The sequence below is a fragment of the Chelmon rostratus genome, chromosome 6 (assembly GCF_017976325.1).
Source record: "Chelmon rostratus isolate fCheRos1 chromosome 6, fCheRos1.pri, whole genome shotgun sequence".
In the NCBI taxonomy this organism is placed as follows: Eukaryota; Metazoa; Chordata; class Actinopteri; order Chaetodontiformes; family Chaetodontidae; genus Chelmon; species Chelmon rostratus.
Genome location: NC_055663.1, coordinates 2706518 through 2733692, shown reverse-complemented (window position 1 = coordinate 2733692; position 27175 = coordinate 2706518). Strand labels below are relative to the sequence as shown.

The 27175-nt window shown below is 43.7% G+C and overlaps 1 protein-coding gene across 4 annotated transcripts; it reads right to left on the bottom strand.

Moving 5' to 3' along the window:
• Positions 1-1568: 1568 nt before the first annotated feature.
• On the bottom strand, positions 1569-25014 carry mtss1la (MTSS I-BAR domain containing 2a). Of its 4 annotated transcripts, none has more exons than XM_041938462.1 (16): positions 24532-25014; positions 21952-22013; positions 21772-21845; positions 10520-10604; positions 10205-10296; positions 10038-10112; positions 9561-9569; positions 7676-7833; positions 7428-7535; positions 6707-6804; positions 5665-5797; positions 4724-4801; positions 4454-4609; positions 3918-4094; positions 3401-3566; positions 1569-3200 (listed from the first exon to the last, which is right to left on the bottom strand). In XM_041938462.1, the coding sequence occupies exons 1-16, from the start codon at positions 24598-24600 to the stop codon at positions 2392-2394; spliced, it is 2349 nt and encodes a 782-aa protein (XP_041794396.1). In that variant the 5' UTR covers positions 24601-25014; the 3' UTR covers positions 1569-2391. The 4 variants fall into 4 exon arrangements, with proteins under 4 accessions (XP_041794396.1, XP_041794400.1, XP_041794398.1 ...); XM_041938466.1 differs by lacking the exon at positions 24532-25014 and adding an exon at positions 21556-21596 and having other exon boundaries at positions 21952-22009; XM_041938464.1 differs by lacking the exon at positions 4454-4609.
• Between the last annotated feature and the right edge of the window lie 2161 nt (positions 25015-27175).

The window sequence follows — 27175 nt, the reverse complement described above, 5'->3', positions numbered from 1 at the left end:
GGCCGGCATCTTATCTGATACTACTTGTTAATTAAGTTCTCTTTAACTCAAGCTTGTATCAGCGGAGTTCTTCCTACACCTTCATCACACCACTGCTCAGCAGGACCTGGCTGATAAACATCACTGTCCAAAATTAAAGTGTACACTTTGTATACATTCTGTTTATATGGTGGCCTTTTTTATTTCTTTGCACGTGAGTATGCACACAGTTTACAAACAGCCTAACCAACCGGTCGCCCACCCAGAGCCTCGTACTACTTAAGGTTTCTGCCTCTTAAAAGGAAGTTTGTCCTCGCCACTGCCACCAAATGCTTGCTCGTGGGGCTCATCGATTGTTGGGTCTCTATAGATTAAAGAATATGGTCCTGACCTGCTCTTTATCGAAAGTGTCCTAAGACAACTTCTATTGTGATTCAGTGCTATATAAATAAAATTGAAATTAAACATTGTGGTTCTGTTTTCAGTGTTTCACTGGTGTGAATGAGTTTACCCTCTTCAGCTCTGCTTTATCCCACTCATCATTCACACATTCACATTCACACACTAATGTGTTACGACCACAAAGAGCGAGGCCAGGACCCAGATGCAGAGACGAGGACAAAATTTATTTCCAACAGGAAAATAGCAAAATTTTCTTTCCAAAAAAATAAGTACAACTAAGAGAGGCCACAGGGGGCGAAGTACCAACAGAAAGCTCAAGCAATAATAAAGTGACAAATTAAGGGATAAAATAAGAACGACCGATACGAGAAAAAACTTGCGCTAACAAATAACGAGAAAAATACACAAAGCAAAACTCACAACGTGGAAAAACTTCTAGACGAGAGGAGTGAGGCGAGAGACAGGCGATCACGAGAACGCAACTAGAGAGGCACTGACACAGGGAAACAATCCAGCAGCGAGACCAGAGCGGAGGCTGCTTATAAAGGGCCGGTGATGAGCCAACTGGGGACAGGTGCGTCTCTGCGCTCTCCACCAGGTGATCAGCACCGCCCCTCTCCTGCTCCAGCCTGAAACAAAATAAAACAGTGTCAGTGTGTGGCTCGGAGGACAAAGATTTCACAACCATAACACGATGTCCTCTATTACTGCTCGTTGTGGCGCCAGTGTGTCAGCTTGGCCACAGTGAAGGCTCTCTGGCACCCCTATGTGTTCAGAGGACGGCAGTGTTGTAAATAGGGCAAGGTTACAGCATAAGATTACTAAGAAATATAGGCATACAGTTTAAAGTTTAAAATTGGGCTTCAGATAAAATTACAGTGCACAGACTGCTGCAAAATTAAGATGACTGTACTGGACAAATCATAGAATACTGATCGTTTGACTGCATTATAAAATCTAGTAGTAGAGAAAGCTCCTTAGGAAATAAAATTCCAGTAAAGTTACACAGTTTCAAAAATGTAAAGAGAAAGTAATGAAGAAATAAAACTTCAAAAGGATGGACAAAATAGTTGAAGCCCACTGTGGAAATATACTGTTTGATTAACAAATGCTGGTACACACAGTAACAACTACTGCAACAACAGCAAAGTACACAACACAACATGGATGTAGAATTTTCTATTTATTAATAAAAACATTACATTTTCTTAAATGGCAATTAAGCCATTCAACAATAAAAGACTACATTGACAGAAGAGTACAGCAATACATCACTGCCATATTGCTCCTGTTTTACATGACTGACACAGCTGCTGTTCAGCTTATGAAACGAACGACAGTACTTGGACAGTAATGATGAGAAACACAGCATACAGACAGGCTCACAGAGCACCTCCTCTATCACTTTCCACTGACAGGTGGCTGTGTTAATTAAGAAATGCACAATATTATAGCAATCATGGGCACACGGAGCATTAGATCCCCTCAGCAGTGACGTCCTCATCACAGGGTCTAAAGCAGGCATGTCAAACTCATTCCATAAAGGGCCGTGTGGCTGCAGGTTTTTGTTCCAACCAAGGAGGAGCACACCAGGCCAACCAATCAACATCAAGGGATCACTTAGTTATCGGCTGATTAATTTATTCCAGCCTGGTGTGCTCCTCTTTGGTTGGAACAAAAACCTGCAGCCACATGGCTCTTTATGGAATGAGTTTGACATGCCTGGTCTAAAGGAACAAACTTGGCTGAAAAAACTGGTCACACAGGGAATAGAAATGCACAGCCACAAAGCCCACAGATGAAAACAATACCAAAAAAAGAAAACTAAACAATCTGGATTAATTTATACGTATGCAATACATACACAAAATGAAATTATTTGACATTGTCCATGGTCATAACTATGAACTGGCTGTCATTTGCCACACGTGAGCTGCTGCACTTCACTAAAAAGCTTGAGTTTGTAATTTGGGGCACCCCAGCAGCTTCTTCAGTCTTCTTCACCCACAGCTACCGCAGTATCCTGGGAGCTGACCTGTCATCAGTCACTGCCTTGCGGAGCTTCACCCCCCGGCGTATTGACACCAGCATATCAATGTCCTCGTTGGTCGTAGAGGACGGCTCCTGGGGCACACATACAGCCGGATCTAGATCTGGCAGTGAGCTTTGGAAGGAGAACTGACCCTCACCGAGGGCGTGGGCGCTGGCTGCCAGCTCCCCTATCTTCTTCACCAGGCTGTGGCGGTTGGCAGCAAGCAGAAGGTCCTCCTCTACACCGTGGCCGGCCATGCTGGGGGCCTGCTGGGCATAAACAGTCCTGATCGGCCCTCCACCTACAGAGCCCCACGCTGCATCTGGGAGGCTCATTCGCTTTGGAGAAGCCCTTATGTAGCCACTACAAGGTGGGTCATCACTGTACAGAAACTCCTTGCTGCCCACTTGATGCTGTGATGGGCTGGCACACCCTGGAGAATCTGGCACTGTGGGGGTCTTAACTGGCACAATGGGGGGCCGGATGGGAATAGGACCAGATGTGGACAGCGTGCGTCTCACTCCAGTTTTGGAGGATGGTGTCCGGCGAATGGTGGCTGTCCCCGATGCGATGGCTCCAGAGTTGCTTCCTCCTGCACCGTTTGGAGTTCCCTGCAGGCTCCTACCTGCAGGTAGACCTGCTGTGCTGGCAGGCCTCTTGGTTTGGATCATGCGCCGGTAGTTCTGAGCAATGTTACTGTGTCGTGGGATGGTCGAGGACTGGTCAAAGTCTGCCTGTCCTTCACTATCAGCATCCCCATTGAGAGAGTAGCACTCACCATCAGAACCTAGAAGTGACAGTGAGTCATGAGAATTTATTTTTCCACTGAATAATACAGAAAACTGAAAACAACGGAGATGTTGAGCTTTATTACATAAAAAAAGGCAAATGGTAGCACACTATCCAAATGACACAATATTCCCATAAAAATTCCATGGAAAAACATCAGGGAAATTCAGAAATTTGAAAAAAAGGGTTGAGTGTTACCTTGTGAGGTAATGGTGTCCTCAGAGCAGAAGGGGGTGTTTGTCTGGGTGCTGTAGCCGCTGGAGTACTGCACCGAGTCTCTGCTGCTATTCTTCTGCTCCATACTTAAGCCTCTGTTCAGAACCATAGCTAGAGTACTGGCTACTGGAGAGAGCTGCTCGCCATGCTGAGACACACACAGGCACACAGGGGGGAAGGAAATAAATGGACTGTATTTATACAGCGCTTTTCTATTCGGCTGACCACTCAAAGTGCTTTGCAACACGAGCCTGCATTCACCCATTCACACAGGGTAGCTAGGCCATCTGCTCATTACAAGCGTTAACACACTCACAGCAACTTGGGGGTTCAGTATCTTGCCCAAGGATACTAGGACATGTATACTGTCGAGTGGACTACCGCCACATCTCCTGAGCCACAGTTGCCATAAAGATTAGCACAGATTTACATATGCAACTGACCACACTAAACCTCCAAAGGCAATACAAATAAATGCACTTTATAATTTCATACTTACCTTGCGTGTGATTTTTCCTAGACTTATTCTCGCTCCGTGTAGATCATCTGGTTGCATCCCAGAATACCCCAGTTTACTGGGTGAAGCTTCCAGTTCTCTCGTCTTATCCAGAGATTTCCTCCTATGCTGCAGAGTGCTGGCCAACAAAGGCTCACAGGAACTCAATTTGGCCCAGTCCTGCAGCAACGAAAGCAAAATGAGACTGCCTTCCAACTGTGCATCTCTAGCATTTACCATCCAGCAATCCTGCAGTCAGTTAAACATGGAAGCTGCTGATTCGGCTCATGAACTGGTTAGATGCTGATGTAGATATGAGTAGATTACATTATGTTACCACGTTATGTAAGTGTTGTTAAATGAAAGAGTCATCTCAGTTTACTGCATCTTTGAGGAGAAAGATCGGAAAACTGAGTTTCATGACAGAAAAATGATGACTGTGAGGTCAATCTTAACGCTCACTGATGTGCATGACGGCAATGAAATACAAGAAGTAAAGAAGCAACACAGAAACCCAAAAATTGCAAATGAAAACAAACCTTCCAGCTTGGAACCTTTGTTGTGGGTGAGGGGTTGTTGGATACAGGAGAGTGGTTAAATGTGGGGGACGCAGGAAGTATGACAGAGAGAGGCCTGATGGTGCCAGTGTGAGAGAAAGCAGGGCGAAAGGTACCGAAGGATGAACATGAGCCAAACTGCGGAATGGACAGACAAGTCTGAGTCAGAGAGAAACTAAAGATAATAATGATGCACAGCACGTGTGTGTGTGTGTGTGCCCAATAAAGTTGTAAGATGCATGAAATACTAACCGCTGTAGGAGAGTTGCACTCGCTGACAGACTGGCAGGTTTCTGAAGCCTCAGAAGAGGCTGAGGAGCTTGTTGATTTCTGGTAAAGGGTATACGGAGTAGAAAAGAGAGGAAATGGAGAGAGATAGAGGTGTGAGAGATGAGAGGTGCATAGGAAGAAGGTGAGCATTGTAAAAGAGTGTTGATGAGCGTTAGGAGGGTAGGCAGGGAGGTATTTTTTATCTCTGAGGGGATCTATAGCATAGCCTAGACTGAAAATAAAGTAGCCTGTAATATCATTTATTCAAAAAAGAATATTGCATCAGTTGGTGTGCTTGTGTGCTGCTGAGTGTGTTCTGAAGACTGCACTATATTTAGACCATGAGATCCTAAATAACTATCAGTCCAGTCGGATTAAAATTCATCATACGCAACTGATTAAGCTCTATTGCAGCAAAAAAAAAATGGCCGAGTTGAGACTCAGGCTGAGACTATAGGCCTATGTATGTTGTGCAAACTAGAATGAAGCTGCTAGATGAAAAATTATTGTTTCTGAAAGACAGAATCATTCTAAATCCACTGTGACAAGAGAGTGGTGTTGTTTCTGTGTCTGCCTGGCCTGCAGCTTTACTGCCTGAGGAATCTCTGAAGCAAACAAGTCTGCTGCAACAAGATGAACTGCATTTAGTAAAAGGACTGCATTCACACAGCGCTTTTCTAATCGTTCTTGTCTTAGTGCCCACTAAAAGTGCTTTACAACACATGCCAGCATTCATCAATTCACATATACATTTATACATTGGTTGCAGTGGCTACCATGCAAGGTGCCTCCTGCTCATCAGGAGCGATAACCATTCACACACACACACACCGATGGCACAGCTAACAAGAGAAATTTGTTAGCAGGTGCCACCTCTTATCTATTCTGTGTCAAAGAACAAACGTCAGTGTTATGGCTCCTACCTGGCTGGTGACATCAGAGGGCATGGGTGACGGAGGCTTAGAGTGGGTGTTTGCATCCTGGGACACGAAGCCTGAGTCATGGGAGGAGACGCTGCTGAGCCGATGGGCTCCTGCCAAGGGCATCTGGAGGAGACTATTGACAGGATATCACATCAGTATATTACTCAACATATATGGAAGAGTTACAATGCTTCAATGAAAACAAACCAAACAAGGAAAAAAGTGAAATACAATACACACTGTAATTTATACTTCCCTTTCATGTATGTATTTATTACTTAAATGAAAAATACATTTTAAATGGCAATTATTTAGTCTTTTGGGTTTTTCCAAACTGAATTAGTTTTTCATCATTGAAAAGTGATTTCAGTGTTGTCGAGCAGAGAGGAGCATACACCTGTAATAACATTTTAGTCATTATTTTCCATGAAGTGGTGCCCAGGTGCTTTTTCTTTTTAGAAAATGAGTTGCATCATCCATGTTAAAGTTAAAATGATAACCAGGTTTCATGTTCCTTTAAGTCAACATCACAAGGGCTATTTATAAGGAAAAGCTTTTTTCATGACCTAGAATTCCCCTCTTTATGAATAAATGACTGAACTTTCACCATTTGTGTTAGATAAGATAGAGATAGATAGACGGTAGATTTGACTCTCATGTAGGCTCAGGGCTTAAAACTTCAAATATAATCAACGGTCCAATTACACTGGGGGCTGGACCATGGACAGGTTCACTGATGGCAGCCATGACACAGTCTTTCACATTAAAAAAGTCCCCTGTGGGATAGCCGGCAGTGGTGCAAAATAACTAAGTACATTTACTCAAGTGCTGTACACTTGAGTAAATGCACAATTTTGAGGTACCTGTACTGTACTTGAATACTTACATTTTCTATTCCACTACATTTCAGAGGCCATAAATCTGACAACCTTCAATAGTTCAATCCGTGGCTATTGCATGAATAAATGGGTTGAACAATGCACATTTTTGCTCTGATCCATCTTACTGTATGATGAGCACATGGTGTGCATTTAGGATGTACCTGCACATGCTGCTCTTCCTGGAGCCAGTGCTGATGGGCGAGGAAGGAGGGGTCTGGAAGGGCCAGATATAGTCGGAGCCTTTCAGGTCCTGGATCACCTGCAGCAACACACAACCAAATGGGGTGAAGCTCCAAATGGAGCAGATATTCTATTTTTTTTGCTGCTGCCAACAAATGTCATGAAACACCTGGAACACCATTTGTTCCTGCTGAGGCAAAAAATTAAACAATGTAGTTTAATGTTAACCACTATGTCGTTTTTTCAAATTTTTTTGAAAACACTTTATAATTACCTTAAACAGCTGGGCACTGTAGTTTTAAGGAAATGTTACTCAAACAGGTGTAAACAGTGAACTTGTTGGGGACTGCTTTTATCAGTGGATTGATACCCAATGTGGTGTTCTTGGAAGTATTGACGGCAGATGTGTGGGCATGTGTGTTCAACTCAAAAAAACCCATAAAAGGTCTTTTTATATAGTTTTGGGATAACAATTGAGGTCAATGGCATAGAAAAGTTATGTCAGGCTTTGATACGCAGAAACTACTAGTTAATGGGATCAGTTACTTGTAGGGGTTTGGTATTTTTGTTAATAATGAGACGAACACTGAAAGTCACCAGACTTATCATTTAACAGCCTTGGACAGTAATAACACAATGGAGATTTCATTCTGAGCATCTCCATTGGCATTAGTAGAATTAGTAGTATTACACTTCTGCTACCTGCTCACTGGCTGGTGGCAGCTTGTGTGGGTCTTCAGTCAGCACAGTGAGGTCATCAACAATGGCCTGCAAATGAGTTATCTCTCCCAGCATGGCAATCTCTACATTCTTGAGGGGAACACAGGATGGATCCAATTAAACAGCTACCACATCAACAACAAGAGCAAGTAAAGTAAAACCTTTTTAACATCAGTGAAAACATGAGTTTCTACAAGATGTACGTGCAACAAAGGCTTAATGTTCCTCACCAACACAGGCTGCAGCATGTTAATGAATGTACAGTAACGCCCTCTCTCTTCCAGAAGGGCTCTGCGCACTGCCTGCTTCTCCGTCTCCTCCATCAGCAGGTACAAGTCACTGACATCCTGCATGGCGCTGTCCAGCTGGGGACGCAGGTTACCCCGGCCTATGCAAGGCAAAACAAGGGGTGGAGGGACACATACAAGGGGAGGGAGGATGGAGCGAAGGAGGAAAGAGGTGAAGGGGGTTGAGTAAACATAAAAAAGAGATGGGGCGGAATGAAAAGAGATAGTGAATTTGAGGGGTGGGCGATAATTATGGAAGTGACATTAAGGAAGAAAAGTATATACAGTGAAAGGAGAATGGGAAAAGTAAAAAAATGAGAGATGATTAGAACACAAAATGATAATTTTTTGTGCTGCTGCTAGGTCAACACACTGAAAAACACTACACACAAATGGTTCAGGTACATGGCAATGACAACAAACTGAACACATGTCATCAATCATGAGCTGATGCAAAGCAACTGGTGGTGATTTGTAGGTCCTGAAATGGATGCGATTAGACAAACAAAAGTAAACAGAAAGTCTTAGAGTCATTCAAGACTGCATACCACAATGAGACTAGATGACACAGCAGATGAGGAATGTATGATTTACTGACACATACACTGTTCATTAAAAGTTTTTAAGCACCCTACAATATATATTGCCATTTTTGGTTCAGTCTCAAACAATGCACTCGCTGTCACTACCTTAAAACTTCAAAATATAAATAAAGAATACAGTCCTGAGTGAATTCAAATTTGTGCCTTATTACATTGCTAGCAAAAAGCTCTATTTGTCTTAAACAGGCAACACATTGTATATTTGCCTCAGCACTGTCTATATGTTTATCACATACTGTCTAATTTGGCTAATCGTTAAGGGTACTTGCATTTAATAAGGCACTGATTAAATGAAAATTCTGACAGTTTGCTAATTAATAGTTCCTTAAAAACAAAAATTGGGAGAATACTTTGAACACTTAGCTGACATCATTGAGTCAAATGTCAGCTCAAGACAAAGAAGCTATTATTACTCAGCGGAATGAAAGGCTGACTGATAAGTTGCCGAACAATTTCTTGATCTATTGAAAAGGCATTTGGAAAACAGAGGGGCTACATTTGAACAAGGTCTTTCAAAAGATCTCGATGCAAAAGACAAGTACAAGGAGCTAACAAATATGAGACAAATATAGTGTATGTGCCATTTCTTTGTCACATTGGATTTCATTTATAATGTTATTAGCAACACCTGGGGGTTATTTCTACCTACAGCTATTCACTTACATGTATGTGTACATGTATGACTTATTGAGAATGAGTGCATTGTTTGAGGTTTGGGTTAAGGAGTAGTTCAACATTTTGGTCACTTGTCACTTTCTTGCTGCGAGTTAGACAAGAAGACACCACACTCGTATTTGTCCACCACATGTAAAGCTACCGCTGGCAGCTGCTTGGCTTCGCATAGCATAAAGACTGGAATCTGGGGAGCACAGCAAGGTCTCATTTTTACACTGTTTCTTTGTAGATGAAGCAAAAGAGATACATTGTGTTAATTAGTGAACTTGAGGAAAGCTGGTAGGTGGATTTTGTTGCCTTTGGATAGAGCTAGGCTAACAGTTACCCCTGTTTCCAGCCTTTGTGCTCAGATAAACTTAATCAATAGTAATAATAATAAAAATAATCTGCTGGCTTGAATTTCCCAAAATGTCAAACAATTCAATCCTTTAACCAACGATACTAAGGCAGCACAGGGTTTTCTTCAACTGGCAGTTTGATCTAAAGATGATTAAGGTGACTGACTGAAAACTCATGACGTTCTCATACAGGGCGAAGCACAGCAGACATACCTAAAAGCTCTAGAGCCAGGGGAAATAGCCAGACAGAAATAGAGGAGGGGTTGCAGGAACAGGCAGCGAGAGGAGAGACAAATGGATAGGCAGTGTTAGCTGTATCTCATCAAGGCACATTGCATGTTGACTAGCCCGTACCACTGGTACAGTAAGCCCTGTATGAAAATAGGAAATATAAGTTTAATTTCATCCAGCAGCAGGGGCTAATGCAAGTACAGGTGACAAGCTGACAAATTATCCAAAGCTGGAAAGCCGCCTCTGAAATCATGCCGGGCACTTTGATCTGTCAGTTGTCATTTCTGATATTACACTTTTGATGGGGTAAGTTCAGTCTGAACCACTGGTGCACACCAGGGACCAGTAGCCAAGCGGACTTAACATCCGTCCTAAAATGTCAGTAGAGTTGTTTGAGGTGTTTTTATTCAAGACTTCATAAATTATCAGGTTTTTGTCTCTAGCAGAAGTTTTTCTCACCTTTTCTTGCTTTCTTCTGCAGTTTTATGGTATCTAACGACTTCCTTTTGATTTCCTGGCGAGACCGCTTGTATTCTGTGGAGAGAAAGGCAAAATCAAACACGTATAGATACCTGACCAATGTACAGTGCTCACAAACAAGTTTTTATAGTTTCCTGGTTTTTGACCTTTGGCATGGTCTTTGTCCAGCTGATTAGCTGTTTTCTTCCATTCCTCTATCCTGTCCTGAAGCGGCACAACCAGGCCTTCCATAAGAGCACTGCGGCAACAAGGAGACACAGCATGAGAAGAGAGAGTGAGACAATGAGGAGTATAACAAATAGATGTATTTCCATTACACAAAAACACTCAGTGAAGAGTGGCAGAGTGAAAGGTCAACAGTGATGCTTTGACCTGGGAACACAATAATACCCCCCAGAGCAAAAAAAGAAAAAAAGAAAATTGCACCAGGGAGGAAAAAAGAAAACATGTGTGAAGCTTACTTTGTGAAGTGGCACAATTTTGCCTCTATGCTGCGGTGTCGCATACACATCCTTGTCAAAGCTGAGCCGACGTCCCTGGTGGCACCTTAGAGAAAACAAACAAAACAAACCGTTACCTACGATGTCAGAGGTTGCCACTACAAATCACAGAAGAACATGATTTTCTATGGGGAGACATCAGGAGATAATTTTTCTAGGTCTAATTCTCTCTATCTCTGTCAGATGGATTTAGTCGGGTGTTTCCCGCTGCAGCCACTAGGTGGACAAACCACATTCATGTCCCATTTTGACAATGTGACACAGTGCCTGAAAACTAAAACCCTTCCTCTTGACAAACCATGCATTTTACATTTGCAGATTGTATGCATGATTGTCACCACAGTGTACACAACAGGTTTTGTGAGTTGATTGCAGTACTCTTCCTCTTCCTCTCGCTTAAGTGAAATTAAATGGGGTTTTCAACCCCAAAAGCCCATGATGGCCCACTGTCTTCCTAACTGTAAGACTATGTGGCAGTACTGATCCTGTTGTAATCTGGGCCACATGCACAAAAGGAAATCTCTCAGCAGCAGGCAGGCCTCAACAGAGTGGAGGCATGCATGACTGTATCTTTGTTCATTAGTGATTTTTGCAGTACGTGTGCACCGATGGTGGTGATTTACTAACCCCCCACTATTTCTGGGGGTTAGTTATTACCCCCTCTATCATGGAAGGAAGGAAGGACCCCTGTAAGAGGATATCCCTCTATTCTTCCCTGTCGGCTCTGCCTTTCCTGTTCTCTGTTTCCTTAACACCATTCAGAACAGAAAGAAACGGCTTGTACATGCAGGGCTCTTGATATAAATAGTGAAAGAGGCTGTCCATCTTTAAAGGACTGGTGTTGAACATTTGTCAGGTAGTGGCCTCTCTTCACACTGGCTCAAGGCTTCACAGCTATATCCTGGGGAGGTTCAGAGGCTTCCTGACCAAGAGCTCTGCCCTCTGTCCTCTGTCCTCTACCCACTGGATGGACAGGGACAGAGTAAATTGCTCCCATATTAGCCTGCACACACACGTGACAAAAATGCAAGCTGGGAGGGTTTAGATTGACTAGAAAGACAAGCATCCATGACAGGGATGCTGCTTTTCTTGAGGTTTAATTTTTTCCATGAAGGGTTTTTGTTTTGTTTTGTGTGAGTTTATGCTTTTCGAAGTCATTTGAGGTAATTTTGTGATTTTGGCTATGCAATGCACCAACTATCTCTCTGTCTAGATCTACTTATGCTTGATTTTGTAGGAGCTTGAAACATGGCATTGTTGGTGGGAGGGGTGAGCCCCTACTGCCGGGTTTTGGTGGGAACCCTGAGCTCCAGTATCCAGGACCAGTGCAGTGTGGTGAGTGGTCCCATTCAGAGCTTTATTCCGGTTAAGTCCCATGATTCCTCTGGAAGGGAGGAGCCTTTTAATATGCCTGCTTTATTGGGGGCTCTCCAACCAGGTGACTGGGAGCCAGGGGCTAAACTGCCATTGATCATCATTCCCTGATGTCTTCAACATGGGAGCTTTGCTTAGATTAGATTAGATTAGACTTTATTGATCTCACAATGGAGAAATTCACTAACTCTTAACTCTCTCTCTCTCTTTCAGCATGTAAGCCCTGCTGCTCAGCTAAGGTTTCCTTTGCATTCCACACTATTGAGCTGGAGTGATATTCTGCTAACTGGCTTTCAAGCTGAATCCAGTTCTACTGAGTGCGGTGTTCCATCTCTCGCTGCTTCCTGTGTCCATAAAGCATGTTTATGTGGGTTGCTAAGAAAAAGTACAGAACATCCTCAGTTACACAGTTTCAGGGTCCTGGTATTGTGCATGCTGGTCCACTGTCACACTGTTCTGACTTACTGAGACACTGAAATAGAATTTTTTTTTTCCTACACCTATTCACTTACATCAGGTATGTCAAACAGATTCCATGAAGAGCCACGTGGCTGCAGGTTTTCTTTCCAACCAAGGAGGAGCACACCAGGCTGGAATCAAATAATCAGCTGATCTCAGTCTTCAACTGATAACTAAGGGATCCCTTGGTGTTGATTGGTTGGCCTGCTGTGCTCCTCGTTGGCTGGAACGAAAACCTGCAGCCGCACATGTACATGAGTTACATGTACATGTATTACTTATTGACAATGATACCATCATTTTGGTTGAGGAGTAGTTCCACATTTTGCTGGATGAGAATGGAGAAGGGAGGAGAGGGAGGATGAAAGAGGGGATACACTGCCAAGGTGCCAGCTGGGTTCAGCCAGTCAGGGAGCAGAGGACGTATTACCTGCTGCAGGTGCAACAGGCTCTGCCAGGACAAAATCTCACACGTAAAAGTCCTGTACATATATGATTAATGAGGAGTAGAGGAGTAAATGTCAAAAACTGGTTTATGTGATGTTTTTGAAATATCAGAATCTTCATGTAGTTTGTGTGTTTATCTCAAAACATTGTGCAACCATTTTATGTCAGTGAAGAAAAGAAACAAAAAAGAGAAGGAGGGGGGATTTGCTTATATTTTCTCAGCTTCTATGGTCTTGTTTAATCACCAGTTGAGAAGATATGTGGATGAGGTTTCTGACCACTGAGAGCTGTAACTCTCTGTTACCTTTTCTGAACAAATAGAAATCGAAATACTCAAATGTAGGATTTTCAGACGGGTAATGCCACATAAAAACTACTGTTTGTGAATAACAGATATTGTAACCCAGGGTAAAGGAGCAGCTACTAGCAGCTCAGTGACAACGGCAGGGGCCCAGAATCTGGAGATCGGGAACGGGCAAATGAACTGAACCTGTTTTTTAACAGGTTTGATTCTACCCCCATTCCCTCCCCCACCCAGACACAACACTGACAGCTGCCACCACCAGAAGTTCTCCGATGATACAGCCATCGTCAGATATGTATCACAGGGGAATGATTTGGAATACAGGGAAGTCATGCCTAACTTAGTGTGGACTGAACCACCTGCATATCAATGCCAGCAAGACCAAGGAGATGGTGATAGACTTCCACAGGAAAGTACCACGGACTACACCAGTGAACATGCAAGGTTTGAGACATTGAGATTGTGGGGGAGTACAAATACCTGGGTGTCCACCTCAACAATAAACTGTACTGGTCAACCCACACAGATGTCCTGTATGGGAAGGGCCTTTGGAGTATGTAGGACACTGTTGAAAACGTTTTATGACTCTGTGGTTGCATCTGCAAACACAGTGGTCTGCTGGGGCTGTGGAAGCGCTGAGAGGAACAGTAAGAGACTCAACAAACTGGTCAAGAGAGCTGGCTCTGTCCTGGACTGCCCTCTGGACACCATTGAGGATGTAGGTGAGAGGAGAATGTTAGCCAAGCTGACATCTATCATTGACAACCCCTCTCACCCCTCCCCTTCAGCAATAGACTGCTGCTGACTGTTTTCACACTAATGTGCAATTTATGTTTACAGCCTGCAAGTACCCAACCTATGCATATATACTTTTTTCTACTGTGACACATATATATTTATTACTGTGCAATAGATGGACTATATAGTTCTTTTGTGGCGATACATATTTTTCTTTTCTTTCTGAGTCAAGCATTATCTTGTATTTTGTATTTTTCTATTCTGTTGTTATTCCTTCTGCTATTGCCTGCTGCTTGTAACACAAATTTCCCCAGTTGGGGATGAATAAAGTCTTATCTTATCTTATGTTATCTTAACCCCAAACTGTCAGTTCAAGATCAGATATAAAAGCTACTCTTTTAAATTTAAGACAAGTTTCATTGTATCAAGGTAATAAAACAATATTAAGTATGTAACTTTCCAGATCCAGAACCCCAGAACATGAGGGTTATGTTTTCTTTGTTTCCTCTACAAAATGTCAGAAGATTATCAAAACTGCCAATTTTAATATCCCAGAGCCCAAGGTGACATCATCAAACTACTCATTTAGTCCGACCAACAGTCCAAACCCACTTACAGTGTAACAAAAACAGAGAAAAGTAGCAAATCCTTATATCTGAGAAGCTGTAAATAACCATACAAAACCCTAACCCTAAATGAATGTGAACTTAAGGATGTTGTAGAAATCAAAACAGCATTCAAACCCCTTTGTGTCACTTCCTCACATGTGGAGTGTCACTCCCTACTTACCAGCAACAATAGTAATGAAAGGCAGAGGAAGCGGCCTCAATTGTTGAAGTCACACAGTCAAACACACACTCAATCTTTTGTTGTCTGGTCGGTACACACAGCAAGTTTAACCTCACAAGCAGAAACACCCAGACCACAGACCATTTTGAATACATTAGGACACGACTGAATGAGAAGGACAAGGAGGAGGAGATATTCTTCTGTTGCAGCTTCCTATTCGTTGCCATACAGATGTGCCTTTCAGTAAAGTTAAGGGAGAGTAAACAAGAATAGTAAGGGAAGGAAAGAAGTACTGTAGACAATTGAAGCAAACATCATGACAACTTGGAAAAAAATGGTGTATTTCATCTCACCTGGCAAGACAGTCTTAAAACATACAGGAACAGCCCTCTGAAGTGCCAGAGCAGCCTATTACTCTTCACTAATAGAGGAAAATAAGAACAATCCCAGGTTTCTCTTCAGCACTGTAGCCAGGCTGACAGACAGTCATAATTCCATTGAACCATGTATTCCCTTAACCCTCATAGAAGTAGCTGTTAAACCTGACGTATTTTTAGACAGCTTTTCTCCTGTCGAGCTTCACAAATTAATCTCAACAATTTCCTCATCAAAATCATCAACCTGCATCTTAGATCCCATGCCGACCAAGCTGTTTAAAGATGTTTTACCCTTAGTTGGCTCTTCTTTATGAGACACAATCAACCTGTCTCTATCAACAGGCTATGTACCAGTCCTTTAAATTAGCTGTAATAAAACCTCTCCTCAAAAAGCCTACTCTTGATCCAGGGGTTTTAGCCAACTGCAGACCTATATCTAACCTACTCTTTCTCTCTAAAATCTTTGAGAAAACAGTTGCTAATCAGCTGTGCAACTTTTTACATAACAATAGTTTATTTGAGGATTTCCAGTCAGGATTTAGAGTGCATAATAGCACAGGGACAGCATTGGTTAAAGTCACAAACGACCTTCTAATTGCATCAGACAAAGGACTTGTCTCTGTACTAGTCTTACTAGATCCTCCACAGATTATACTCAGCTATATTTATCAATGAAGCCAGAGGAAACCAATCAGTTGACTACACTCCAAGTGTATCAGCATATTACCATGTTGTTTGATAGCCTACGATGGCAGCGCGTGCACACGCAGCGGCTTCTCTCTCTCTCATCGTCACATAGTTTTTGTGTTTTTCGTCGTGCGAGTCACACTGTTTTTGTCTTCGTTGCGTCTACGTGTCTCCAAACGCAAGTACAGTCTGGAGTTTCTGCTAAAATGTCGACAGGACCAGTTTTCACAAGTTAAACCCCATGCAAGAAGAAGAGCTACGAGACTGCGGTCTGCTCCGGAGGCCTACTACACCACTGACCCCCAGTCCTGCACCTCGCCCACAGTGGAGGTGACACAAGCGGCGTCAGAGGAAGCAGAGGCGAGGTAAGCGCGGAGGTATCCGAGCCAGGCTAGCAGTTAGCCCACACAAGCCGGCTATCCCCACCATCATGCTGGCCAACGTACGCTCTTTGGACAATAAACTGGACTACCTACGCCTTCTACGGACAACCCAGAAGTCTGCAGGAGAGTGCTGTGTTTATGTATTCATGGAAACTTGGCCAACAACAGCGTTACAGACCACGCCATTCAGCTCGAGTGGCTAACCTGGAGGATAGCTCATCGCTTCAGCGACAGCAGGGATACGCAGAGCCTGTGGCGAGGGATAAAGACCATCACAGACTACAAGCCCCCACCGCAGACCTGTGACAGCTCCACCCCCCTGCTAAATGAGCTAAATGACTTCTTCGCTTGCTTTGAAGCACACAACAGCACACCTGCACAGAAATCCCCATCCCCTCCCGGCGAGCAGGTGCTGACGCTGTCCCCGGACAGTGTGAGGAGGACACTCAGCAGGATCAACGCTCGCAAAGCTTCTGGTCCTGACAACATTCCTGGTCGTGTGCTGAGGGACTGTGCCGGAGAGCTCACGGATGTCTTCACAGACATCTTCAACATCTCGCTGAGCCAAGCTGTTGTCCCCACATGCTTCTAAACCACCAACATCATCCCTGTCCCGAAGAAGTCGTCGCCCTCCTGTTTCAACGACTACCGTCCGGAAGCACTAAACCCCATCCTCATGAAGTGCTTCGAATGGCTAGTGTTGAAACACATCAAAACTGTCCTCCCACCCTCCCTGGACCCCTTTCAGTTTGCCTATCGGCCCAACCGACCGATGATGCCATCTCCGCTGCCCTCCACTCAGCCCCCACACATCTGGACAAAAAAGACTTACGTCAGAATGCTGTTCATAGACTTCAGCTCAGCATTCAACACAATCATCCCACAACAGCTCATCACAAAACTGGACCAGCTGGGATTAAACACCTCTCTGTGCAACTGGCTGCTGGACTTCCTGACTGGGAGACCTCAGGCAGTTCGGGTCGGCAGGAACTCATCCAGCACCACCACACTGAACACGGGGGGCCCCCAAGGATGTGTGCTGAGCCCCCTCTTCTTCACTCTGCTGACCCACGACTGCACACCGTCGTACAGCTCCAACCTCCTCGTCAAGTTCGCCGATGACACAACTGTGGTGGGTCTCATCAGCAACGACGACGAGACGGACTACAGGAGCGAGGTGAGCCGCCTGGCCTTGTGGTGTGAGCACAACAATCTCTCTCTGAATGTGGAGAAGACGAAGGAGATTGTTGTGGACTTCAGGAGAGGACGCCCCCATCATGCACACCTTCTACAGAGGCACCATCGAGAGCGTTCTGACCAGCAGCATCACCGTGTGGTATGGCGCCTTCTCTGCATCCTGCAGGAAGAACCTCCAGCGCATCATGAGAGCAGCCGAAAAGATCGTCGGTGCTTCTCTCCCCTCCATCCAAGACCTCTACACCTCTCGCCTCACCCGCCAAGCCCTTTGCATTGCAAGAGACCCCACGCACCCATCACACAGCCTCTTCAGCCTGCTGCCATCAAGGAGGAGACTGCAGAGCCTACGGGCCAAGACCAGCAGACTGCGGGACAGCTTCGTCCACCAGGCTGTCAGGATGCTGAACTCTCTCTGTGCTCTGCCCCCCCCATGCTGAACTCTCTCCCTGCTCTGCCCCCCCCCCCCCCCCCCCCCCCCCCCCTCCGCACAAACATACAACCAGGACTATAACTCCCTGCTGCCCCCTACCCCCTTACTCTCTCTCTCTCACACACACACACACACGTACACACCCTGGACTCTAAAAAACTCTCTCACTGAAGGGAACTCCTCCCTTCAGGAAAACAACACAGTGACTGTGGAGGCCATTTGAGTACAGTGAACTCATTGTCATGTTCAAGAAATCAATCTGAGATGATTCGAGCTTTATGACATGGTGCGTTACCCTGCTGGAAGTAGCCATCAGAAGATGGGTACACTGTGGTCATAAAGGGATGGACATGGTCAACAACAATATTCAGGTAGGCTGTGGCTGACTGTTGTACTTACAGTATATACTTTGGATTTTCTGCCAAATAAATACTGTTTTCTGCCAAATAAATACCTAATCCTACCGCTTGTCCAACTCTGAGAACACAGACATTACTTTTACTAATCAACCTACATTGTGGGGCAGGTTACTCCTTCTAAAACCATGTAGGCCTATACCTCATTTTTATTTCTATTTCGAACCTGTAAACACATCCTTTTAAATCTTTTTTTTCTTAAGATATGTCCCCTTTCATAACCAACAGAGTGAAAAATAATCATGTTTTAAGTGGAGTGTCCCTGCTATTTTTGAAATACAGTGATCATATGAATTTTAGTTTATTTAGCCCACCCCTATTATAAAGTCAAACCCACTTAAGATGCAGCGCTAACCTCCCCGTCCTTGCACACACTAAGCTCAATAAAGGTTCATAACAGGCTTGAACATGAAATGTCGATTTTGATGGATGTGAGTGCTGGAAACATAATAGTCGCTCATTATTTGACATGTCTGTAAAAATAGCTCCACTGCTGGTATAGTGTGGAGGACAGTAATCCTGTGATATCCCTCTGCACTAGGCCATGGCCGTATCTCGTCCATGCCAGCCAGTCCAGATGGCGTGAAGGGATATCCATCCCATCTGCCAACCCAGAGAAGCACAAGGGCCAAGCAGATTACTGCTTCACTGAGACACTGATCTTCTAGCCTATCTCCAGCCTCTCACTGAGTATGGACTACATGAGTAACAGAAAGACAGATACACAGACAAAAAGGCAGAGAGCCTAATGACCCACTGGAACATTATGTCTCTCTGTGTGTAGTGGTGTCTCCACTCAACCGGCTCTGGTACGCAGATGAAAACACAGACAGGTTTTGTCAGTGTTGAACATAAACCTTGAAGTGCGTCAGTGTTGCCAGTGATCCTAAAGTGTGAATTTTAAAAGCTGGGGCTGGCTGATCAGGAAGGAAAGGGAAGGCAGGCTGTGTCTGTGTGTTACAGAGTGGGGCTAAGAGGATTAGCTAAATGCATCTGCCTAGCCTGAATACCCAGAGCGGTAGAAATCCCACTGCAATCACAACCCCCACCCTGGCCAATCTACCCCCACTGGAATAATCTCACTCTCCAAAAAACATGGTGTCTGTATCTCACACCCTGATGCACCATTTGCCCTGGACTATTGACTCTTTGACTTTCATGCCATTTGTCTATATCCAGAAAAGGAAAAAAATTAAGTCAACCTTCCACTAAAACACATGTCACATCTCATCCAGCCAAGTACAACAAAACACAAAGCCCACTATTCTGTAGGTAGGTCCAGACCCAAAAATTTAATATGATTGAAAAAAAGATCTAAAATTCTTTAAATTAATTCCTTCATTATGGACTTTGTGGTTGGCGGACCTGAAGCCAGATGTGAGCTGCCAGTTCACAAAGGTAGATGTGCCTTTGGACATAGATCAATCAGCGCAATTTACACAAACAGCGCTGTCGGACATGACAGCTGTTGGACATGTCCAAAAGGAGACAACACAGGCAAGAGGCATGATTGCAGACCACGCCACTCTGACACATGAAGATGCAGACGAGGAGGACCACTGTATGAAAAGCTGCCCTCCCAGTAAGACAACAAAAAGGTCAGGAGAGGAATACATAAAACCCTCTTCCATCTTCTGTTCTCTCTCCCTAGACCAATCAAGAAGCACTGAATGATGGGGAAAATTTTTATTTCCTTGACAGGAGAAACATGCACTGTCTGGGCAGTGTGTGCGTCAAAGGTAGATTAAAGGAAGCAGAAGAACAACGATGAAACCTCCAGCTGTGCTAGCAGATGCAGCTCGTCCCTCACCATGAGAGGGGAACTGGGGTGACAGCGATGACGGCCAGCAGTTCATAGCTTAGGGCCTGTCTCCTGCGTTGCGACCAGCCAAATATGGTGGTGCAGACGCTGAGTCAAACATGATCGCTACAGGCGTAATATTTTAGGACAACTTCTAACATTGCAGCTGTCAGAAGGGTAGATTTGCCTTATTAAGCATGTGCTTACACCCAGTGCACTACAAGTCAGCTCCAATAAATATTGACATTCCTCCTGTCACCAAATTATTTTTTGTGTTTTGGAGCATGCAAAGACCAACACAGCTCCCACACTAAAATTTCACAACCTTGTATCTTATATTTCTTGGTTTACTGGTTGCAGTTTGAGTGAATGACTTCCCATCACGAGATGTTACAGCTAATGTTCTACATACTGCCAACTGCTGTAGTGGAGTGGAATGTGTAGCAAACAAATCAAGGAGGGTTATGTCTCCTGTCAACGTGACAGTTGTTCTTTGTTTTTTTTTTAGAAAGGTTACAAAAAATTCAGAAGACATACAGGAAAATATTTAAACAAGAGGACAGCATGAGAGAATGTCACAATAAAGGGGAATCCCAGGAAAAAAAAACATGAGGGTTGACAGGTCTGCTGATCTAAACCATGCTTCATTAATCTCTCATTACATAGAGTTCCCTGTATCCCTCATACAGTCTGTGCCCTTAGAAGGATGGTATTAATCCAAAAGTGAAGAGAGGAGCAGAAGAATGAGTCGACATATGAGTGTCTCACCCACAGATTTCATGCATGTATAGCTGTGAAGCTCAATAAACCCTGCTTTCTCATCTCTCTCTAGTCCATCAATCATGCAGGCTGACCCCAGTCTACCTTGCCTCATTTTGCAGAACTTGTGCACTTACATCATGAATCATTTATAGCACATCTATGTATGGTATGGCAATAAACTCTGTTGCTGGAATAAAGCTGGTGAGAATGTGTGAACGCTGTTGAACAAATGCCTCTGTAGTGAGCAGTAAGTGGTAAGTAAGAAGCTGTACTGGTACAAGCTGTTTAAAAGCACGTTGGCATGTGACCTGCGAGGTCAGGTGGCCAGCTACCAGCTGTCACACTTTGAATATATGTGTGAATGTGTGTGTGTGTGTGTGTGTGTGTGTGTGTGTGTGTGTGTGTGTGTGTGTGTGAATGACTGTGTCTGTGTGTGTGTTTCCATGCTTGTGTGACTTTGTTTGTGCGTGTGCCAGGAGTCTTTGCACAGGTTATGCATTTCTCTTTTTTTTTTTTTTTTTTGCCAACATACGACTCTCGAAGCTCAACTCCAAAGGAATCTGTACATCAGCTGCCTCTCTAGCCAGCCTGTCTGATGCCACTAGCAGGGACAAAGCAGATTTGCAGACCTCATTAAGAAACAATAAAATGAGATTTTCACTTCTCTGAGCCCCCCCACCACCACCACCACCATCTTAGAGAGCCAGAAGTGGGTCTTGGGTGGGGGTCTTACAAGATTGCTAGTGGACTTACAAGATGTGTGTCACATAAATTTAAATCACACATTTAAAAACCAAAATAAAAATGTGTGCCGTTGGAAGAATCGCACTTACTTGTGTTTCAGTTGCTGCGGTAACCCCTAGCTCCATACACACTGCAAGTGCAGACAATACTGTATTCTTAAGAGCGTTAAAGTGCACAACACAAAACATTATGTCGTGCAGCTCAAGCATAAATCAGAGATACACTAGCATCACTCTAAAGTAATATGATATTTTACAGCATGACATAAATAATCAGTGTGCACTGACAATCCCCCCCCCCCTTACCTCTAGAGTTGGTAGCCATGTCTGCCACCTTCTGAAAGGCATCTAAAAAGGCTGCTGCTGCCAGAATTGTGGTCCTGTAAATATATTGATGTTCACTGCACCACAACTGCTTAAATAAAGAGTCTGTAAAAGTTGCACAAGATTTTTTTTTCAACACTGTTCACTGGAGCTACTGCTCACCTGAGTTGAGAGTGCAGTTTTGATGCCTTGGCAGTGAAGTCTTCCCACACAGGGTAAGAGCACTGACAAGAAAAGAGACAAGAAATGAGACAAATAAATACATTGCCAAAGGACATTCAAGTGCATAAGCTTGCTGTTTCAAACACGCACACGAGAAGACATAACTTTCTGTACGACAGAATAGATACATCTTAAACATTTCAATCAGCCTTATTTGCTGTTTTTTCTGTTTTCCCCCAAGGGTTACAAGTAGGTAAGTGTGCGAGCTCCATGCTCTTTTTAAAAACTCAGCATGATTTCTCAGTGCACACATATGTATTTATTGCCCTTAATCAACCTGAATGCCTTCATCTTCCATTCTGGCATGTTCACATGTTAATACATTTGTTGTGCATAATCTGCATGAGATCTTATATCACAAGTGTTTATGTGCACTGGGCTGTAAGTACGGCCAGTCTTCAAAAAATCTGGACCACATTTAGTCCAGGATCATCACATGCTGCCTTGAACTACAAGAGGAGAAGTCAAAAATTAAAAGGCATCATCTCATTAGAGCAAGAGTTTGAGACCTAGAGGAAGGAGAGGAAAGATACAATCCCTGTGTACCTCTGTAATGGAGAGAAGCCAAAAGAGTCCACAAATTCTCACTGCATAGCCTCTAGTAACTTTACAATCTATAAACAGGCTTGCTCTCCATCATTTCTGGTATAACCTTCATCCAACAATGACAGCAGTTAACTCCCAGCTTCTCTCGGATGAAGCCTCCCAGACTTGCTGACTGCACTTGGCTTTAAAAGGTGTCTACTTAACTTGTGCAGCCTGTGACTCCCAAAGAGTTGGGAGGAATGCAAGACATCTGAGGGAGGAGGGAAAAGAAGTGGGAAAAGAATAAGGCTACACACAAGACAAATGGAGGAAAGGAAGTGGACAGAGAGGCTCCTCCTCCCAAGCCTTGTCCTTCACAGGAGGGTGAGGTCAGAAATGTCATCCTTGGAGCCGGTTGCTCAATAACAAAGGGAGAAAAAGGTGGTTGCTTTCCCATGCACAGAGGCTTCGAACCACATCCATTGCTGACCTAATTCTTGATTGATCTTGATCTAATTCAGCTGAATCATTTTAATTCTTTTCACCCTCCCTTGGACCACTTCTGACTGTTCTACTTCATGTCTCGCACTGTCATCTGACAGATATATATGGCTTGCTTGTATCAACACATTACAGGCTTTTTAAGTTTACTTTTCGCACTGTGTGGGAATCATGTGGGCAGCCTAATGGTGCTAATACTGTAACACTGTTCACAATCAGCGAGATCACCACAGGAAAGCTGCGTTGCTCCCCGGGGGGTGAAGCTTGCTTGGCCTAGCCAGGTGCCAGAATGAGGTCAGCTCTCAAACAGTGGACATCAACACTGTGCTGACCAAGACCTTCAGTCTTCATCTGCGCTACTATGTGTGTATAAAACCAAGCCAGCACTGCCAATAGCTGAAGGCCAATTTTAATGGAGCTTGACAAACAAGGGTCCAGAAATAGGTCTAGTCTGTCCAAAGGCAGCAGTGATCAATAAGAAACCTGTTCAGTGGACAGTGCCGCCTGATGCTTGACTCATTCACTATTATCAACACTCGCATGAGCGTCCTCCACAGTGAGAAAAGTGGGAGCGCCAACCAGGCCTGGTGAATATGATCACTTTCCATTTGTTGTTGTGAACAACAACAAACCACCCTGGTTCAGCTTACATTAATTGATCCCTACTCTAACACACACTTACACACGCACAAGCGTGTACACACATGCACACACAAACAGATTCACTGGCACGTCTGTAAAAGATAATGGCCAAAATCTAGTTAGTGCTTAAGAAAGTATTTTAAAAACTGGGCTGAGAGATGGAGAAGTCATGTCAGGTCTGCAACAGAGTCAATGAAGTTATGAAAGCAAGGCCTGGATCAATGCTTATTTAACTGCATACTGCCAAAGCACAGGTTTCCTGTCATAAGGCCAAACATCAACAGGACACAATCCATAGCCTTTCATGCTGGTTTCTGTTCAGGAGGTTCAGGCAATGGAGCAGGTCCAGAGCATCCTTCTTGTCTAACATTTAATCTAGAAAAGGCAGGTTGTGACACAGCAAACTGTTATTTGGGGTCAAATTGGGGCACTCAAGAACATTTGTACTGTGATCACTGCACAAATAAAAATTATTTTGCAATTCTTAAGACTCTTTTCACTTATTTTGGCTGGCTTTTGCTATTCGAAAATGATAACATGGTTTAACTATTTCATTCTAATGATGACAAGGTTACGTTTTGACCCCTGACCAAACACTAAACGCCAGCACCAAGTCGGTTTTCAGAAAATATATATCCCTGTATGTTACACAGATTGACACACTGGCTGACATAGACATGCTCCACATTATGTCAATAACACAAAGGGACATGGCTCAGTTTGTCCCCCAGCGGTGTCTCCAGAGGGGCAGGAACAGTTGAAAGAGACGGCAGTAAGGATATGTGTCTAATGAGCCACCGTGCAACCACAAAAGGTCAGATACTATTCTTGTCTTCATTTTACAAGCGTTACCTTCATGTCGTTTATGATGGCCTGGAATAATCCACCCAGCGCTCCACACTCCTTCTCCACCGACTCCATGGCGTCAAAACCGGGCAAAACAGCTCGCAGAGAGACCGAAATCAGATTATATATCCGATTGTTGAAGCGTTTTCAAAACTCAGACATTTTTATGTTGTTCATCCGCCCTTCCTGCAACGTAGATCCAGCGCGGGGAGAACAGCCCACAGCCCACAGCCGGCAACCTGCGGAGCGCGCAGACAAAAAGAAACGTGCTGCTGTCTCCGCCGGGACGCACGGGACTGATGGAGCAGCCGGGTGAACTACAGCCGGAAAACGTGGAGGGCACATGGACTGTACCTCCCAATAGTCAAAATGTTAACACAAATAACGGAGACGTCACGGTGAGAATGTCTGGAGAGCGGGGAGGTGGGGGGCGCACGACGTGAGAGCGGTCAGTTCCTGGTCTGGGACGGGGGCACTGAGACATGCTTCGTTGGGGCTAGACTCTGCCGTAATACGATCCATAGGAACAGAAAGGGGACTTGTGGGTGAGAAGGAGTGGTTAAAGAGGAATGCCCCCCCCCTTTCCTCTCCTCTTCCCTCCCTCCATCCCCATGCAAACAATCGTGAAGCCCCCACCCCCAGCCCACCCATTTCCTTGCTTTCCTATTTTTGTAGTTTGCGCCTGTTAATGATTATTTGCGCAACTAAGAATAGGTTAGTTGTTTTCAGAGAAACAGTAGCATGTGGACCATCATCACTTCATTTTGCATCAGTTGCTTCATTTTGTCAACATGACAAAAGCCATGAAATGTTAATTCCATTCAAAATGATTTCTTGTGACTTAAAGGGATAGTTCATAGTTCAACAGTTAAGGGAATGCATTGATTATATTCCTGCTGAGAGTTTGATGAGAAGATACCACTGTCATATCTACAGCAAATGTGAATCAACAGCCAGGACATGGTTAGCTTAGCTTAGCACAAAGATTGGAAACAGGGGCAAACAGCTGCCCACTGAGCAAGCAATGTCTGTGGACATCCAAGATAAGTTGATACCACATCCGTCCATCCAGGCTGCAATCTCGACGTCCACGTGACATCTAGAATTAGTTGATAAACTTTGAGGAATTGAGTTCAGCCTGGCCCGATTTTGGACGTCGACAGACAACCAGAACTAGTTGAAAATAGACGTTCCAACAGGCCTCAATCTGGATGTTTATATGACATCCAGAATTAGTCGATAAATGACATTGAGAAAAGAGTTCTGCCTGGCCAAATTCTGGACATCTACCAAAGACAAAAATAAGTTGAAAGGAGAGTTTCCGACAGGCCACACTCTGAATGTCCAGTGGAAAACACAGTTGGTTAAGTTAGAAGATATCATTTGGACTTCCACTGACAACCAGAATCAGTTGGCAAATAATTCAATACCACTGAGAATTCAGCCAGGCCAACAAAGTTAACACCAATATGAACGTCTACTGACAACAGGCTAGTTGAGGAAGAGGGCATCCACTGACCAAAAAGATCAAAGAATATGCCAGACTGGGTGTAAGCCCACCAGACAGAGGCAGGCTGGCTCATGTGAAATTGCCCTGCCAGCCATTGTCACTGTCTCAGCCTCAGCATGTGATGAAGGGCCCAAATCCTTTATCCAATGTACCCTATGACTTGTTCCAGTTCTACTGAACAATGACCAGGTCTAAGTCAAGTCCATGCCATTATGTCAACCAAGGTTGTAAGACCTAATCCAGTAATAAGAAAAAAAAAAATTCCAAGCAATGTATGACAATAATAGTCATAGGTTTTCTTGTTGTTCTTTTTGTAGAACAATATTTGTGTGTGTGTATGTATACATATATATGTATGTACATATACATATTATATATACACATAGGTGTTATAAGTTCTGTCAGACATATGTCTGACTGGTGATTTTGAAATAAATGTTCCTATATCTTTATATGTGTATTTTTATAGTAGTTTAATGCATATTATTAGATTTTTTTTTATTATTATTATTATTTTACCCTAGATAGGTGAGGAACCCTACATGGGAACATCTTTAACTTACAGATTTGCAGCCTAAATCTAAAACTTTTTTTAAAAAGTCAAAAAGAAAAAATATCCTCTTATATCCACCAATAGCACTCCAGGGTTGAAATTTTAAATTTCCAAGTATGGGTGCCCTGTGAAAGGCTAAGGATGCTAAAGACCCAAAGCCACAGTATGTTCTCCCTGCTGGTGGCATCTGGCAAAAAATACATCCTCAATACTCCTCAATTCATTGCCTGCATTTTGCTCTATAAAATAGTCTCTTTTACTTATCCTATAGCACAAAGGGAAAATGATAAATAAAGGAACATTCTTTAACCCTAAATTCCTAAATGTAGATCAAGTTTAACCTTTTTTTTGTCACGGTTCAGTGTACAGTTTTCAATTAATTTGTCTCTTTTATAAAGTGCAGTATTTCCCACTGAGGTAATTTGGTATGCAGATGAGTGAGCACTAAAAAACAAACAAACAAACAAACTCAGACTGGTTTTCTACCCTACCTTACCGTTGAGGTTGCTGCACGATTGATTCACTTATAAGGGTCCTGGGTCAATTGGACTGTAAACTGGACAAAAAAATATATGTGGTATGCAGGC